The sequence below is a fragment of the Ctenopharyngodon idella genome, chromosome 14 (assembly GCF_019924925.1).
Source record: "Ctenopharyngodon idella isolate HZGC_01 chromosome 14, HZGC01, whole genome shotgun sequence".
Lineage (NCBI taxonomy): Eukaryota > Metazoa > Chordata > Actinopteri > Cypriniformes > Xenocyprididae > Ctenopharyngodon > Ctenopharyngodon idella.
In genome coordinates this window covers 27,775,434-27,792,999 of record NC_067233.1, presented here as the reverse complement: position 1 = coordinate 27,792,999, position 17,566 = coordinate 27,775,434, and the positions used below count along the sequence as shown (strand labels likewise).

The following is a 17,566-nucleotide window of genomic DNA, read 5'->3' as shown; positions in this document are numbered from 1 at the left end:
TAAACACATGATTTGAGTAAATAAATGACTTTTATTTCATTACAGGAAATGTACTCGTTTTGAAAACAGCCCAAACTCTTAAAATATAGCCTTTATTAGCATTCTAATTTATAGCCTACCAAATTAATGTACTAATGTTGAAATGAAGACTTATCATGGTGAATTGTTGTGCTCATTACACAAATATAAGGGTTTTACAGGTTCATAACTGCTGTTCTTCAGTAACCCTTGCCATTGAACCACTGGGCTCGGGCCACAACATCATTGGCGTAATCATCTCCTGTGGTGCCCACGTCCATGTGCTCGTATGTACGGACGTTCTTCACACCAGCATTGTAGGCTGATATCCCCCCTGGAACAGACATTAATATAATATATGCTATAATGCATTTATGTTTATTTATCTCTTAGAGTATAGCTTACCTTTAAAGCATTGCTCTTGAGTCCACTGGGGAAACTTTGCTTTAATTTCTTTAATGAAGCCAATGAGTATCTCAGTTCCTTGTGTGATATGCTGCTCACTGTCCCATGCACCTACTGGAGTGTGATAGCGTTTGTCAACCTGAAAGAAACACCAGAACAATTAGAAATGTTTTAACATTCTCTGCTTATTATTTGCACCTGTTTCCTTGCTGATGTCAAAATGTTTTGCATGGGAAATCAGGTTTAGTTTAATTAATTTAGTTTAAGTGCTCAATGTTATCATAAGACTCATATTATTATTATATTTCAAAACAGACTAGATCTAACCTGCATGAGGCCAAAGCCATTGCCATGGTCGCCCCACCCATCCTTCAGAGCAGCTCCGGCTCTGGACTCTCTGGATATGATGGCAGCAATCACAGCCGGCTCTATCTTCTTTGCTTTGCCAACTTTAATGATTATACTCTTGTATTTCTCCATCCGGGCCAGATCATGCTCAGCCAGTTTTTTGGAGGCTTCAACCCCTATAACAAGTTTAAATCAATATTAATATCAGGCGCGCCCGTTGACACGGGGGACAGGGGGGTCAGGACCCCTCGCAGTTTCGAAAAGACAGAAATCGACCCCCGCACTTTTGATAAGGGTTGCTTCAATCAGTTACACTATATCATCTTTTAGCTTTGGATATTTTCTTTCAAATGAGACCATTTTCACGTTTTCACTGTGAGCTTTCGTTTGTAAATAATCAACTGTTTTGTCGCGGATGTGAACAGGAAATGCGCTCTCGAACGGAGAAACACGCGATCTCCAAACAACCGATCAAAGCGTGCTAACGTTTTAGGACATGTCGATGGTATATAAATTATGCCCGAACGTTAGCGTTTGTCAATCAAGCCAAACCGTCCATTCAGAAACCGAGAAATTTGACACTTTAAGGTAAGGAGGCTGATCTCTCAGGCTGACGCGCGAGCTGGCTTGACTGGAGTTTTCGTGAGGATGTAGTTTATGGACTGTTTTGATTTCGGTAATTACCTATAAAAAGGTAAAAGCATTGATGGCATCTATAAAAGAGATATCCGAAAGCGAAACGAAAGTGATTATTGCCTCGACCAGCGACGCAGTGGGGAGGACGCACGAGAGCAGACCTGCGCGTTTAATTGGTATGTGTATACTGTAATACTGCATTTACAATGCTTATCAGTGGCGTGCACTTTGATCGCGAAAGTGAAAGTGCCCCCGCGTTCCCATTTCTCCCCCCGGAACGAGATTTCTACCGCGGAAGAACAATGTCTCCTGCGCCCCTGGTTAATATAAACTGTAATGTAGAGCTGTATATTTGGCAAAAGTCAGATGTGAGTTGTATGCATTCTTCTCACCCTTTATGGTTAATTTGTCTTGTTTTGCTGTCTTCTCTGATGCACCGGTGGTGTCTATTTTCATGATGTCTCCATAAATGTTTGCTAGAAACACCATGGAAAATATCACCTGAAGCCCTTTCAATCATTAAACAATTATTATGTATATGCAGCACATTTATGCAATGTTACACAGTTACAAAAATGTCCTCATAATTCAGACAATATCATATAAAAATAACTTACCCATGACTTAGAACTGTTGTGTGAGAGCAAATCACTGAGTTTGATGAGTTTTGTCACTAAATCAGATCGCTGCGGGATGTGATTATATATGACCACAGAGGGAGTGGTTTCTCTTTTTTTTTCTGATGTTCTTTCACTGAGGTGTGGAGAAATGCAAGGTTGCAAAATTTGCAACTGTGAATGTTGCAAAATTAAAAAAAACTTTTTTTTTTTTAATCAGTCTTATCATTAGAGCACACCCAAACACAGTGAATCATTTTATCAGGTGGAGGCTTAACACATCTCAAAAAGGTTTAGCCACTTGACAAGTGGAATCCCTAACTTTGCTGGTGCAGGCAGGAGAATGAAGTGAAGAGAAATAAAAGGTTGTGGGAAAAGTTTTTTTTTTCTGGAAATATTAGCTCATGTACCAGTATTAAAGCATGCCAAATTTTATCTTCCTTGATGAAATGGATTTTTTAGTTATAGGCCCCAATAGAAATGTATCAAATTTGGTAGCCGTCCTCTAGCACTTTCCAAGATTTATTATTTATGATTTTTTTTATTTATTTATTTTTTTTTTTTTAAGCAAAGTATCAGTGAGGTTAGGTGATTGAACTTGAGAAAACCATTGTCAACCTCAGGAGGTCAAACTAAATATTGCATAAACTCTTTTTTCCCCTCTCCTAATATTTTATTTGATGTATTTATTTTCTACTTATTTATATGAGGCAACTCCATTACAAACATTTTGTAACATGTCTGTATGGGTCTGAATGTTTATATTGTATAATATTGCAATTATGTATATAGTATTTTCTAACAATAAATAATAAATAAACATAAAAATAGACAGCTTTAAGTATAAACTATATATGATTTAATTCAGGAGCTCTTATGTATTCAGATCGTAAATGAATCATGGGACCTATCCTTCCAAATCTGATGGGTTTCGTGCTTTAAAGATACTTTTGCCCATGTACACTCTAAAAAAAAAAAAGGTTCATAGCACTAAAAGTGGTTCTTTGGCTCATAATCATAGGGGAACCACTTTAAGTGCTGTAAAGCACCAAATCTTGGTGCTTCAGTTGTTCTTCACTGGTTCTTTGGGGTGGTTAAGGTGCTATATAGCACCACTGCCGTACAAAGAACCTGTTAGGCCCCTTTAAAGGTTCTTTACGAGCCAAAGAACCACTGTTGGCTGTTTAGCACCATTTTTGTTGAAGAAATAAATTGTGATATGGCACCTCTTATGGGTTCTACATAGCACCATTTGACAAAGGTGCTGTAGAGCACCTTTAAAGATATGGTGCTACATAGCACCAAAAGTGGTTCCCCTATGATTACGAGCCAAGATTACGAGCCAAGAACCCAAGCCAAGACACATGATTTGAGTAAATAAATGAGTTTTATTTCATCTCAAAATGACAAAACAGCACAGAACAGTGTATAATGGTTAGAATAAATAAACATTGTAACAGCTGTTCTTCAGTAACCCTTGCTTTTGTACCACTGGGCTCGGGCCACAACATCATTGGAGTAATCGCCGGCTGCAGTTCCCACGTCCATGCGCTCGTATGTACGGACGTTCCCCGGACCTGCGTTGTAGGCTGATATCCCCCCTGGAACAGACATTACAAATGAAACATGAATCAAACTAGGTGATCACATACTATTTACATTTATGCTCTGAAAAGGTAATATTACTTCTATAAACTTTGTGAAATCTTCTAATCCAATTAATCAATCAATAAATCTATAAAAATCTTAAAAACAGAAAGAGTTAATTTATGGTCTCTGACTATACTATAACCCTACCTTTAAAGCATTGCTCTTGAGTCCACTGGGGAAACTTTGCTTTAATTTCTTTAATGAAGCCAATGAGTATCTCAGTTCCTTGTGTGATATGCTGCTCACTGTCGCATGCACCTACTGGAGTGTGATAGCGTTTGTCAATCTGAAAAGAAGAAAAAAAAAAACCCCCAAAAAAACATCAGTAATGATGAGAACACCTAATTATGTTACAGATTAATATGTTGGATCAACTTGTGACTATTAAGGAAGCACTGCAGGGGAACTGAAAAGGGAAGTTGGGAAAATCAAGTTGACACAATAATTGAAAAAAAAAAAAAAAAAGAACTACATCTTTTTATGTAACACAAGTCTTCAGATTTGTTCATTAGGTGGAGACATGGCCTGACAAACTATGTACACGCTTTGACAAGTTGCATTCATGCAGTTGATTTATATTGTGTAATTTCCCAATCCCTCCCAACTATCCTAACATCTTTGGTCTACAAAAAGGCCAAAGAATGCATTATTATTTTATACAACGTAAAACAATATATAACATTAATGCTTTCTTAATGCTTTGCATATGTATTATCTCTGATTAGTATGTCCATTTATTTTTCAGATTTAGTTTAAACACCCTAAATGTCATCTTATGTGCACTTGCATACCGTATATCCCTCATATTAAGATCTCCCTGTCCTGGGGTTATTTCATTTTTTATTTTTTTCAGATAGACTAGATTTATTCCTCTAACCAACCTGCATGATGCCAAAGGCATAGCCATGGTCGCCCCACCCATCTATCAGAGCGGCTCCGGCTCTGGACTCTCTGGATATGATGGCAGCAATCACAGCCGGGTCCATCTGCTTTGCTCTTCCAACTTTAATGATTATACTCTTGTATTTCTCCATCCGGGCCAGATCATGCTCAGCTAGTTTTCTGGAGGCTTCAACACCTTTGAAAAGAATAAATCATTGTTAATATTAAAATGCAATGTAGTGCATATATATAAGTTTGGTTACTGGACAAACCAGTTAAGCAGTCATACCCTTTACGGTTAAGTTGTCCTGTTTTGCTGTCGAATCTGATGCCCCCGTGGTGTCTATTTTCATGACGTCTCCATAAATGCACGCTAGAAAATACATAAGTATCGTATGAGGGCCTTTAAAAAGTCAATAAATAATTGATGATTTACAAACAGAACATTCATTACTATAGGCTATCCACCTTCATACTATTACGGCGGTATGCAAAGGGACAAAAGAAAATAATCATAGATAGAAAGCAGCGACTGAAAGAGCTCTTGCCATAGATATTCTTGTTATAACATTACACGTTACGTTAAAATACCAAACGTTACGTTATTCTCATGATGTCTGAAAATAAAACATGAAAGAAAAATTGACAGCTCATTCAGTCAAACTGACGTATAAGTTTATTTGTAGAGCAACCTTATGATTTGAAACGATTCGTTTCCGTCTTTTTAAATGGAAGTTCCCCAAATCGGAAGTGCGCCATAATTCGAAACGCAGTAGGCTAATCAGGAATAAGGTGGATACTGGTATCATATTAGGCTATGTAAGGTATTATTTAATATCGAATACTGTTCATCTTACCCATGATGACTCGAAGCTGTTGTCAAGTAAGAATGTTCTCGACTTGTGATCGTAGTTGAACGGTTTCTCTTTCTGTTTCTCGGTTTTTCCATTAAAGTGGGGCGGGCAAAACGGAAAGAGTGGGGATTTAATCTTTAACTGGTGGCAGCTGCCACTACCAGTCTGATTCTTGCAGGTCTGTCAGTGGTGGGCTGGTGGCTGGCAGAGTGTAACGCGCTCCCTATCACTCTTGCTGCACGGAAATACACAATTTTATTATTATGAATATAATATTATGATTCTATTCTTTTGCATAGTTGGCGTTTTAGATGGGTTTATCTCAATTAAAGCAGTCAAATGACCGTGATCTCAACTGGTTGAAACCGACGCTCAGCCCAGCCAGCCGTGTGTTGTTTTATTAGTTGTTATCATTAACTACATCACTGCCTGTAACAACTGAAATAAACCTGTATAAATGTGTCTGTGGACTAATATCTATTCTGGTACTGTTCTTAAATTCTTGTTCATTTTGATATATAGGCTATGATATATTGCTGTTCAAAAGTTTAATAAAGTTCTTTGTTTAGGCTCACCAAAGCTGCATTTATTTGATCAAAAACAAGCAAAACAGTAATATTGTGATTTTGTTTTCTATTTTAATATATTTTAAATGGCTGTTTATTCCTGTTACTCCAGTCTTTAGTGTCACATGATCCTTCAGAAATCATTCTAGTGTGCTGATTTGATGCTCAAGAAACATTTCCTACTAATATCAGGGCTGAAAACAGTTGTGCTGCTGAATGAAAGTGGAAACTGTGAGACACTCTCTAATTTTAGGATTCACAGAACATAAAGTTTCAAGAACAGTATTAAAAAATAGAAATCTTTTGTAACATTTGTAATGTCTTTTTTAAAAAAAAAAAATCTATTTGTTGAATAAAAATAATCCTTGTGGAATTAATTTCTTAAAAAAACAAAAAAAAAACAAAATCTACATTGATTCCAGTGATTGAATAATATTACATACACTGTATGTAAAAAGATAATGTTTTGCTGTTGTTATAAAAAACAGTTTTAAATAAATATAAAAAAAATATATCATTAAAATTCAAAGAGTGGAAAAAATGTCAAAATCTTTAAGACTAAAAATGTTCTTTTTTGATCTGAGAATAGCTTTTCTTATGTCATATTTTAAGGGACTGCTAACATTTGTTGTTGGCAAGTCCATGGCCCATCTTTTTGTATAAAAACAAAATGTCATTCATTACTGTCTCACAGACTCACACAATATCATATGTTCACTCCATCACGTTATACCAAGCATCCAATAATCAAAAGCAAATCAAGGCCGTAATCGCATCTTTTTTTTTATTTACTCTTTTTTTCCCCCCAAAATTTCATGAGTTCAAAGGTGCCCATAATTAAAGCCCCATGAAGAACATGCAATAAATTGTCTATCTATATCAGTGATCTTATTGTATATCCAGGTACACAAGTGACATATGGTCAAAAGAACGCATAACAAAAGGTTGCAAAAATCTTTATTAGGCCACTGATTTTGGACATTTCTTTCATTTCCATAGGGATGACCCAGTTTTAAATCTTCATAAGGTGAGGTAACAGAAGAACAAAGCAATACATCATTGAAATGGCAGCTGCATGTATTTAACAATATTTTATTTAGGCTATTTATATTTTCTGTTATATGAAATCAGGTGTTCCGGGATGCTTGGTTTACTGTGCAATTGAAAAATGAAACCTTGTGGTGTCAGTATGTCTTTCTTTAATATATATAGGCTATAAACGGAAACCATAAAAAGACAATATAGTTTCAGAAACATTTTCAGCATTTGTCACCAACTGGAAAACCAGAGAATGTACAGGTAAGCTAACAAATGTATCATGACATCAGTAGCCTATAGGTTACAAAAATATTATGTCCACAGACACATTTATTAGTTGTTACATCGCAAGGTAAAAAGGAAGAGAAGTAAACAACTGTAGTTTACAAGTCCGCCGCGACGCTGAGAATATAGTTACCTTTATGGAATAATCCACTAATGTGCTGAGATACAATGTGAACTAAAATTCTCAGTTGCATGTGCAAGCGCGCATGACTGGGAAACTTCGGAAACCTAAAATCTCAGAAACCGAAAATCTCGTAACAAGTGACAGAGCGCATTTAGGCCACGCCCACACCGGGGGGAAAACAATCCAACCGTCTCCATTGACTTTGTATTGCGTGAGTCTGTCTCCTTGTTATTTCTGACTTATAACAAAAAACATAACAATGGCTTAAAGCTGCGGTGTGACAAGGTGTACAGAAAACAAGCTGAAAAAAAAAAAAAAAACAGAACTAAGTTTTTATAACCTACCGAACCGTAAAAGCCAGCCTTTAAGGAGACAAAAGTGGATACAGGCAATAAGACGTGAAGCATCAGCAGGAAGAATGGGTAAATTTTGGGATCCTGACACTCAGTATGCCTCAGTAAGCCTACGTGTGCAGTAAACATTTTGTCACTGTTAAGTCAAATATCCAAATGTCAGTTTTATATATTCAGGGTATATACAGGAATCGTGGAGTTAAATTTAAGACCTTTTTAAGACTTTTCCCATACATTTTAAGACCTCATCGCCACTTCAAGTTTAACCGGTTACATCAGCGACACTTTAACTTAAATTTACTATATATTGATTGCAAGATAGCACAACTAAACAGTCTTAGTTTGTGATAACTCCTTATCAATGCAACATAATTCAGAAGGGTGGGAACAAAGTACAAGAGAATTAATTAATTGACTACGCTGATTACTTTATACTCCAGTGGGCGTAGTTCTCATAGTAATATGACATGTTGCGCTCTGTGCTCGTTTTTTTTGGGTCGACAGCTGATAAAAACTTCTGGGTTTTTTAGCTTGTTTTCTGTACACCTTGTCACATAGCAGCTTTTAGACATTGTTCTGTTTTTTGCTCTAAGTCGGAAATGACAAGGAGGCAGCCTCACGCAATACAAAGTCAATGGAGACGGTTGGATTGTTTTCCCCTCGGTGGGCGTGGTTTTCAGATTATGACGCGTGTCGCTCTGTCTATTCATCACAGCCAGTCTATGAAAACCAGGAAGCAAAACACTGGAAGTAGCTGGACATGTTACAACATAAAATAAAGATGCAGATGCGATATTATTGAATTTAAACTATATCGTGTTATTATATATATAGGCCTATATATTAACATAATGTTTGTAAATACTCCGATGTGGTTGTTTGTTTTGATTTTACACGTTTTGGAGCAAGATGTTTTTGGAATAGACAGCAAACAGTTCAACATTTTGTACTTAATTGCTGATGATTTAAGACCAACTTTAGGTTGCTACTCTGATCCAGTGGTCAAATCACCAAACATTGATCAGCTTGCATCTGTGAGCACAGTGTTTTATAACGCCTATGCACAGGTATGTTGTAATATTGGTCATGAAAAACATAAAAATGCATGATATAAAGCTTTATTAGTAGAGTACATTTAAGTAACAGGTGCACATTGCTATTATGTTCTTTTAAAGCAAGCTGTTTGTGGACCTAGTAGGGTGTCTTTCCTAACAAGTCGAAGACCAGACACCACAAAGCTGTATGATTTCAACTCATATTGGAGGGTTCATGCAGGAAACTACACTACACTCCCTCAATACTTCAAGTCTAATGGATACAGAACCTTTTCAGTGGGCAAAGTCTTTCATCCTGGTAACTTGACCACATGATGTACTGTATGCATGATGTCACAATGCACAAACTCCTGAAAACTAGATTTCGTTATGCCAAATATAACTTTTTTTTTTCTTTTCATTTTGGAATTTCTTTTTTATGAGATTTGCCCTATAACCCTTTCATGTTTTAACGGTCTGGTTTGATGTTTAAACTAATAATGTTTCTCTTTTACGTGCTTGTCCTCAAGGCATTGCCTCCAACCACTCGGATGATTACCCGTACAGCTGGTCTGTACCGCCGTATCATCCACCCTCTTTTAAATATGAAAAGAGGAAGGTCAGTGTGTGAGTTAGTGTGGATATGTGTACGCACTTCCTCAATGTCTGTGCTTTCAAACCTATGCTGTCCTGCTCTTATTTTTATATATATATATATATATATATATATATATATATAAAATACAGGTAAATTAATTCAACTCGATTTATTTGAAGTGTCAAGAACTATATGTTCTAAAAAAAATAAATAAAAACTATTGAGAGGAAAAATTATTTGCAATTTTTTTTTAATTAAGGTAAATGGTCTTATGATGATAATAATAATAATAATTTAACAACTTAAATAATTTTAAGTCATCCTTTCACCATTATAAAACCATTGTTAAACCACTCTGTAATCTCTGATCTCTCTCACTTTTATACAATTCTGACACCTGCTGGTTAATCTGTCATATAATCTTTTGAGAGCTTCTTTAGATACAATGTATGAAAAAAGTAAAATAATGAATGTAATAATAATGAAAAAAAAGTTAAAAATGCTGTTGGACATTATACTTAAAGGGATAGTTCACCCAAAAATTAAAATTCTTTCATTATTTACTTACCTTCTAGTTGTTCCAAACCTGTATAAAATTCTTTTTTGTGCTGAACACAAAAGAATATGGGGAACCAAACAGTTGATTGGTCCTGGAAGTCAATTGGGCCCATTAACTGTTTGGTTACCAACATTTTTCAAAATATCTTCTTTTATGTTCAACAGAAGAAAGAAGTTCATACAGGTTTGGAACAACATGAGGGTGAGTAAATGATAGAATTTTCATTTTTGGGTGAACTATACCTTTAAGTTAAAGCGTGGATCACATTCAAAGTAAAATATTTCATATCAAAAAATTATCCACATATAACATTTAATATGGTTAAAAAAATGGAATACTTAGTTTCTCATTGAAAAGTTCATGTGAGCATGATTCGACTTGTTAGCTTCATAAGAAAAGGACAAAATTAAATTACATGCGGAAAGTACAATTTTTTTTTTTGTCCTATGAAAGCTTGTTTCTACCACAGAATAAAAAATGAAAAATCTCACAGTTCTGACTTTGATTTTTTCTCCACGCACAATTGCAAGTTTATATCTCACTATAGAAAGAAAGTTAGAATTGTGAGAAAACTCAGAATTGTGAGAAATAACAACTTGAAATTCTCACTTGTTTTCACCTCACAATTCCGAGTCTATATCTCACAATTCTGATTTTTTAAAAATAAAGTCAGAATTGTGAGATAAAAAGTCGCAATTACCTTTTTATTTAAATCTCATATTCATCTGTTAGGTTTGCAAAGATAAAGACGGCACACTGCACAGTAATTTACTGTGTCCCGTGGATGTGTCCGAGATGCCTTTAGGAACCCTTCCTGACATGGAGAATACAGCAGAGGCCGTACGACTACTGGACTCTGTGAAGGACGCACAGAATCCATTCTTCCTGGCTGTTGGCTTCTATAAGCCTCATATTCCTTTCAGGATCCCACGGGTATGTGTTTGTTTTTAGTGAAGCATATGACATACTGTATGAGCAGCTGTTAAGTCAGTAAATCTGGGAAATATTGCATTTTTATAGGAGTACCTAAAGCTCTATCCTATTGAGAGTATGACGCTGGCTCCAGACCCAGATGTTCCTAAGAAACTTCCTGATGTGGCCTACAACCCCTGGACTGACATTCGCAAGAGGGAAGATGTTCAGGCGTTAAATCTGAGCTTTCCTTATGGCCCCATTCCTAAAGACTTTCAGGTACCATGCAGAAAAAGAGATTTTGTACCAGTGTATCATTTACATTTGGTTTGTTATGGCTAATTTGAGGCCTGTGTCAGTTCTTGTAGAATCAAACATGATGTTTTTTCCCTCTCATCTTTTAGCTGCAGATCCGACAGCACTACTTTGCCTCAGTGTCATATGTGGATGCTCAGGTGGGAAAAATTCTGCAAGCCCTTGATGATTTCGGCCTCGCCAAGAACACTATAGTGGTGTTTAGCTCCGATCACGGTTTGTTGAAGAAAGTTCTGTCAATTCAGCCTGTTATTAGATAGTTCATCCATTAGGTGGCAGTATTGATGCATTTGGTTTATATTAATGCTCAGATTTACAGTCTGTTCTGTGGCCTTCCATATTATTCTGAATTCACATCCTATAAAGTTCTTTTCAGAAATTATGCTGTCACGTTTTTGTTTCATTTAGCATAAATTGCTTTTTGAATTGTCGGTTTAGATTGTCATATGGCTGACGTGTGTTTTTTCTCGTCATAATGTAAACATTCATGCAGTGCGTTAAGTAGCTCTTACACAGGGTTGTGCAAGTGCAAAATTGTAAATATATTAATAAGATAATTTTTAATGAATAGTGAATTTGTATTAAAGGGATAGTTCACCCAAAAATGAAAATCCTGTCATCATTTACTCGGCCTCAAGTTGTTCCTAATCTGTATAAATTTCTTTGTTCTGCTGAACACAAAGAAAAATATATGGAAGAATGTCTGTAACCGAGCAGATCTCGCCCCCCATTGACTACCATAGTATTTTTTCCCTAACTATGTTAGTCAGTGGGGGGCGAGATCTGCTTGGGAAGATATTTGGAAGAATGTTTGTAACCAAGCAGATCTCGCCCCCCTTGATTACCATAATATTTTTTTTCCTACTACGGTAGTCAATGGGAGGGCGAGATCTGCTTGGTTACAAACATTTTTCCAAATATCTTTATTTGTGAAAAGCAGAACAAAGAAATGTATACAGGTTTGGAACAACTTGAGGGGGAGTCAATGATGACAGAATTTTCATTTTTGGGTGAACTGTCTCTTTAAATTGGCCCAAAATGCTGGATTGGAATTGAAATGACAGCAAGAGAAATTCAGCATGGACAACATGAAGCTGTTAATTTAGTATCATTGAGATACTATTATAGTTTTGATTAATATTTTGAATTGGATTACATGTTTATATTTCCATTTTAATTTCAGTTAAAGTTTTAGTAATTTTGCTGTGTTTTATATTTTTAGTACATCAAGTTAAACTAAATGGAAATGAGAAATGTTGTGTTGGCAGCTAGCTGAAATAGAATAAGTTTAAGTTATTTTATCTTTTATTTATTTCAGTTAACATCACTTTATTTCAGGTCACAAAAGAAGTATTTTTCATTCTTAGTTCATGTTAACTAATTAAGTTAACAAATTTTAACACACGAAACCTTATTGTAAAGTGTTACCAAATAAATTAAATACATATTTTATATTATTGGCGCTATTTCAATATCTAATGTTTCTAGAAATTATAACATGTTATTAAAACAATTTCTTGAAATTTGACTTATGAGTTTCTTAAATTCAAATTACAATTCTGCGCTCTATTTGCTACGTTAATTCAAAGTTCACTCATTAGGCCACAATTATGTTATGCCTTATATTAGAGAAACTGCCAGCAAAGAACGTTTGAACTGATCATTCTGTGTGACTCTGAGTAGTTTTCTCACGGTTAACTCTCTCTCTCTCTCTTTCTCTCAGGTTGGTCATTAGGAGAACATGGTGAGTGGGCCAAATACAGCAACTTTGATGTGGCCACCCGAGTGCCATTGATCGTGTACAAGCCAGGTGTGACCTCACCTTTCTCTCGGCCTGGGGAGAAGACGTTCCCCTTCATCGACGTGTTTCAGGGCACACGGGAGCAGTTTGGCAAAGGTAATGTTACTCAAAGCAGCTGTCAACACGCAAAGACCGCAGGATCCTTCACTAGACTCCAACCGAAGTCACTCAAGCGTGTGATATCAACTTTCTGGAAACGATGTTATGGCTAAAGTACCGGCCCATTTAGAGCTTTGATTCTTATTTTTGCTTGTGTGCAGTGCAAAGGTTTTACTGAGAGTGTACTGTGAGCACATGCATCTGGTGGTGGTTCTCCCTTTCAGCTCTCAAGTGCACATTTGTGGCAATCTTTAGAAAACACCCAGCATAAGCAGCTGGAGTAATGACTGTAATGATAATGCCACAGCATAGAGAAGCTAATATGTCCTGAGAGTTATTGCTCTCACAGTAGGCTCTGTATTGTTGCTCGTTGTTGTTCTAATGAACTGCGCTATATTCAGTAACCGTGTCAGTAAATTTCATGGAAATTTCAGAGCTGGGGCCTTTCACCTAAGAGAATAGTGGCTAAATTCAGTGTGAGGATTTCATGCATTTATTTGTAATTGTATGGTGTATGTTATGGCAGCACTTGGGTTCCATAAGTAAAACAACAACAACAATATTAATTTATTCCATATGGAAATGTTTTAGCAATGATGTATAAAGTTTAAAGACAGGCATGCTATGAGCCCTTTAGCTATTTAATTATATTAGAGCTTTCAAATGCTCCCGTGTGTATCTGTGTAAGCGCTCGGTGAAGAACATCATTGATGTTTATTTACAATGTTTTTGAAGCACTGATCATTGTAGCCAATCACAGACATATCTGATGAGTGCGTCAACACAATGGCCAATCAGAGGTGTTTACAAATCCGCTCATCAGCACTCAAAGCGTCACATCTTTTAAAATTTCAGTACCGAAGTTGGTAGTTTTGACAACTCTAGTTTATATGAAAGTATATACCGTCATTGTGATTTCAGCTTTATTATAATTCTGTTAATTGCACAATTTCCAGTGATTCACCAGTCAGAAGAGTGACTGTTAGAAACAGGACATTGATAATTATAGGAAATACTTCTTGAGCAGCAAATCAGCATATTGGGGTAAGGCATTATAATGTGAGTTAAGTAATCAGATTACTTTTTCCAAGTAACCAGTAAAGTAATGCATTTTAAAATTTACAACAAAATATTTGAGTTACCTTTTTAAATATGTAAGGCAAGGTGTTTTCCCATTTATTGACTGACACCTCTTCTGTCCCCATGTTGAAAGAGAAATCGTGAGTAAATTGAGGTGTTGTGTGCGTTGTGTAAACATGATGGTTATTGTAGTAGTTCTAGACTAAATGTGAGCATAAAAACAGATTCCTCAAAATGAATAAAAACAGTGAAATTCAAACTGAGAATATTACGCAAACCTGCATTAATTAAATGTTAAATAACAAAAATATACTTTATGTATTTAATCTCACTTTATTAACCTGCTGACCTTCGACGATCCAATTCAACCATACGAATAAGCAAAAATGACTAAACTTTCTTCTCCTGTGTCCTATTCTTCTGCGATCCAGAATGGCAGCCCAGCTGAAAGGTTTGTTTGAGCTGCACCCTCTACTGTACAGGTGTGAATTTGAATGTACTGTACTTCAGCCTGAGGCTTATTCATTTCACTTTTGGTGTGAAAGAGCCTTTACATATGCAAAAAATAGAACTTTTGTTTTTTTTGCTATTAAATAACAAACAAGCAAGCTCAGCCCAGGTGAAAAAAGTAACACAAAAGCAATGTAACACATTACTTTCCATCAAAAGTAACTAAGTAACGCAATTAGGGCCAAATTTACTAACAGCTTGCGCCAGCACAAACCCTATTTTGCCGTTAAAAAACTACTGTCGGGATTTACTAAAGACACGCAGTGCAAAATTAGCACTGAATAGGCGTGGACAGAGTTGTTTTTGCAGCTGACCTTATTGCACATGCATTTGTAGGAGTTTTCCTTTCAGTCGCAAAATTTATGGGAGGAGAGTATTTAAATGAATCACGCAACGCGATTTACTAATGTTTCCGCTTGTCAATTTAAACTTCAAATATGTTGTATTTTATGCTTATAATAAGTGCTTATAAGTCATTGATTTCATACACATCACTTTATTTTGTACCATAATTTCAGATTGAATTACATTGCAATGCTTTGTGGGACAGGTAGTTCATTCCCTCATACAAGACATTAAGTACACAGTTTTTTGTTTTGAAACTGGCTGAATATGTTCATGGTAAAAATGAATGGGGAAAAAATACTTTTGGAAGTAAGGTGGCTGTGTGGGTGTTCACTGTTATGCTCTATAGAATAGCAAGTTTTTGAAAAATCGATTAGCCAGCCAAACTAAAGCCCTGTTTACAACTAGTGTGATGTAGTTAAAAAACACAAAAGTATATGTTTGGGGAAAAAAATATGGCATTATAAGTGTCTACACTGAATATGATGCTAACCATTGTGGCTTATACTGTAAAAAAGATTTTGTAAATAAAGATTATTGGAGTACATTTTACAAGAAAATTTTGTTTCAGTGCTTCTACTTATGAATTTCACATTTAATTCAGTGAGTTACTTGCCTCTTCTTTATAATTATTTGTGAAATTTAAGCAGCAATTTCTGAGTAAAAATTGTTTCTACACCAAATTTTCTTCAGTGTAGAAGCATTATTGGTTCTCATAATCTTAACAGAATAATGCTATGCAGCTGTATCTCATTGTGAGCATTTCCATCATAGTTTTTACATCAGGCCTTTGTCCTTCTTTGCATCTCACAGGTCAAGGAGTTGAGAGTGTGGTGGAGCTGGTGGATGTTTTCCCCACGCTGTCGAACCTGGCTGGACTGCGTCCTCTGCGGCGCTGCCCCTTGCCATCCTTTAAGATTGAGCTGTGCACCGAGGGCTCAAGCCTGGCCTATCTCATCCGCAACCCAGAAAGAGACCTTAACAGAGAAGCCTACTCATTCAGCCAGTACCCTCGGCCCTCAGACTCCATCCAGGAGAACTCTGACCTGCCCGACCTCGCCGATATCCGCATTATGGGCTACTCGATTCGCTCCACTGACTACCGGTACACCTTATGGGTGGGCTTTGACCCACTCCACTGTCAGCCTAACATGACAGACATCCACGCGGGAGAAATGTACCTCCTGGCTGAAGACCCGGGAGAGGACAATAACGTGTTTGATGAATTTGACCACGCCACAGTATTGCATAAGCTTGGCATGCTTCCGTCATGGACAGAGAGTTTAAAGCATCATTTACTGTATCTCAGCAATGGTTTGAAATCAAAAGGGATTATGTGATTCTAGTTTGTCATTAAAGGGAAAATTTATTACAAAACCTGTCTGGACATTCATCAAAAACTGAAAGGCAGAATTAAGAAGTTACATTTTGCTTAAAGAAAATGAAGCCTATTTTAGGGAAATGCTTTCTGACATACTGTGATAATAAGTACTCCTCTCACCAATTCTCATTATCGTAATGCTAATAACTTCTCATTCTCATCACTGTAATGTGAAAATATAATTTATTATAAAAATGGTAAAGCAATTTGTTACTGCTATTAATTTATTCTGATTTAAATGAAAATGTATTGCAGTAAATTGTATTTTGCACTAAAAAAAATGTGCTCAAAAAATAATAAAGGTCTTGAAATATGCCCAGGACATGTTTTTGTGATGTTCATCCAAATACAAATGTACAGTATGTTACAAAAATGACCTTTAACAGCATTATAGTACCTGTTTTGCATATACAGTCGGATTTGTCATATTTTGGCATTAAAGGGATAGTTCACCCAAAAATGAAAATTATCCCATGATTTACTCATCCTCAAGCCATTCTAGGTGTATATGACTATCTTCTTTCAGATGAACACAATCGGAGATATATTTAAAAATATCCTTAGTCCTCCAAGGTTTATAATGGTTGTGAAGGGGAGGCCAGATTTTGAAGCCCAAAATAATGCATCCATGCATTATAAAAAATAATCTATAAGGCTCCAGGGAGTTAATAAAGGCCTTTTGAAGCGAAGCGATGCATTTTTGTAAGAAAAATATCAATTTTTAAAACTTTATAACTTCAAATAATGGCTTCCGGTGGATGACCATACGTGTACAGCGCAAGTTGACTTGCGCCAAATGAGTAATCCTCTGACGCGATATATGACGCAGGATTTAGGAGTAGCGTAAGCTTAGACGCCTCTCATGGTTTAAACAAATATGGCTGGGCAACAAACTCAAGCTCCTCTTCTGTTATTTCGAAATCCTCCAACATTTCTCTTTAAAAATGATCGTTTTATATTTCTAATACATGACCGGTGTTTTGTTTTGATCTCTCCTCTGAGCTTCCGCGTTCATCATTAGGCGTTTCTCAATGTCAAGGAAGGATCTTCGGAAGCCAGAATTTCGAGGATGCTACGTCATCGACATCCGTCGAAGGACTGTTCCAATGTCGAGGATCCTCGTAATTTCAAACAAGGACTGAGTCCTTCGTTCGAA

The 17,566-nt window shown here is 36.3% G+C and overlaps 2 protein-coding genes across 8 annotated transcripts; one reads left to right on the top strand and one right to left on the bottom strand.

The window, feature by feature from the left end:
* Positions 1-11: 11 nt before the first annotated feature.
* On the bottom strand, positions 12-5,642 carry LOC127494075 (lysozyme g). Of its 5 annotated transcripts, none has more exons than XM_051859672.1 (5): positions 5,414-5,640; positions 4,846-4,929; positions 4,556-4,752; positions 3,822-3,960; positions 12-352 (listed from the first exon to the last, which is right to left on the bottom strand). In XM_051859672.1, the coding sequence occupies exons 1-5, from the start codon at positions 5,415-5,417 to the stop codon at positions 219-221; spliced, it is 558 nt and encodes a 185-aa protein (XP_051715632.1). In that variant the 5' UTR covers positions 5,418-5,640; the 3' UTR covers positions 12-218. The 5 variants fall into 5 exon arrangements, with proteins under 5 accessions (XP_051715632.1, XP_051715630.1, XP_051715628.1 ...); XM_051859670.1 differs by lacking the exons at positions 3,822-3,960; positions 4,556-4,752; positions 4,846-4,929; positions 5,414-5,640 and adding exons at positions 424-562; positions 751-947; positions 1,800-1,883; positions 2,025-2,183; XM_051859668.1 differs by lacking the exons at positions 3,822-3,960; positions 4,556-4,752; positions 4,846-4,929; positions 5,414-5,640 and adding exons at positions 424-562; positions 751-947; positions 1,800-1,916; positions 2,025-2,160.
* On the top strand, positions 956-16,725 carry ids (iduronate 2-sulfatase). Of its 3 annotated transcripts, XM_051859649.1 has the most exons (8): positions 7,691-8,843; positions 8,952-9,129; positions 9,341-9,429; positions 10,700-10,900; positions 10,988-11,158; positions 11,284-11,410; positions 12,918-13,091; positions 15,843-16,725. In XM_051859649.1, the coding sequence occupies exons 1-8, from the start codon at positions 8,628-8,630 to the stop codon at positions 16,367-16,369; spliced, it is 1,683 nt and encodes a 560-aa protein (XP_051715609.1). In that variant the 5' UTR covers positions 7,691-8,627; the 3' UTR covers positions 16,370-16,725. The 3 variants fall into 3 exon arrangements, with proteins under 3 accessions (XP_051715611.1, XP_051715609.1, XP_051715610.1); XM_051859651.1 differs by lacking the exons at positions 7,691-8,843; positions 8,952-9,129; positions 9,341-9,429 and adding an exon at positions 956-1,583; XM_051859650.1 differs by lacking the exons at positions 7,691-8,843; positions 9,341-9,429 and having other exon boundaries at positions 8,950-9,129.
* The last annotated feature ends 841 nt before the right edge of the window (positions 16,726-17,566 follow it).

Coding starts and splice junctions, on each gene's coding strand:
- ids (XM_051859649.1), top strand. CDS start 8,628: ATGTTTGTAAATACTCCGATGTGGTTGTTTGTTTTGATTTTACACGTT. Junction 8,844..8,951: donor TTTATAACGCCTATGCACAG/GTATGTTGTAAT, acceptor GTTCTTTTAAAG/CAAGCTGTTTGTGGACCTAG. Junction 11,411..12,917: donor GGTGTTTAGCTCCGATCACG/GTTTGTTGAAGA, acceptor TCTTTCTCTCAG/GTTGGTCATTAGGAGAACAT.
- LOC127494075 (XM_051859668.1), bottom strand. Junction 563..750: donor ATGGCTTTGGCCTCATGCAG/GTTAGATCTAGT, acceptor TGTTTCTTTCAG/GTTGACAAACGCTATCACAC. Junction 353..423: donor TCAAGAGCAATGCTTTAAAG/GTAAGCTATACT, acceptor TGTCTGTTCCAG/GGGGGATATCAGCCTACAAT.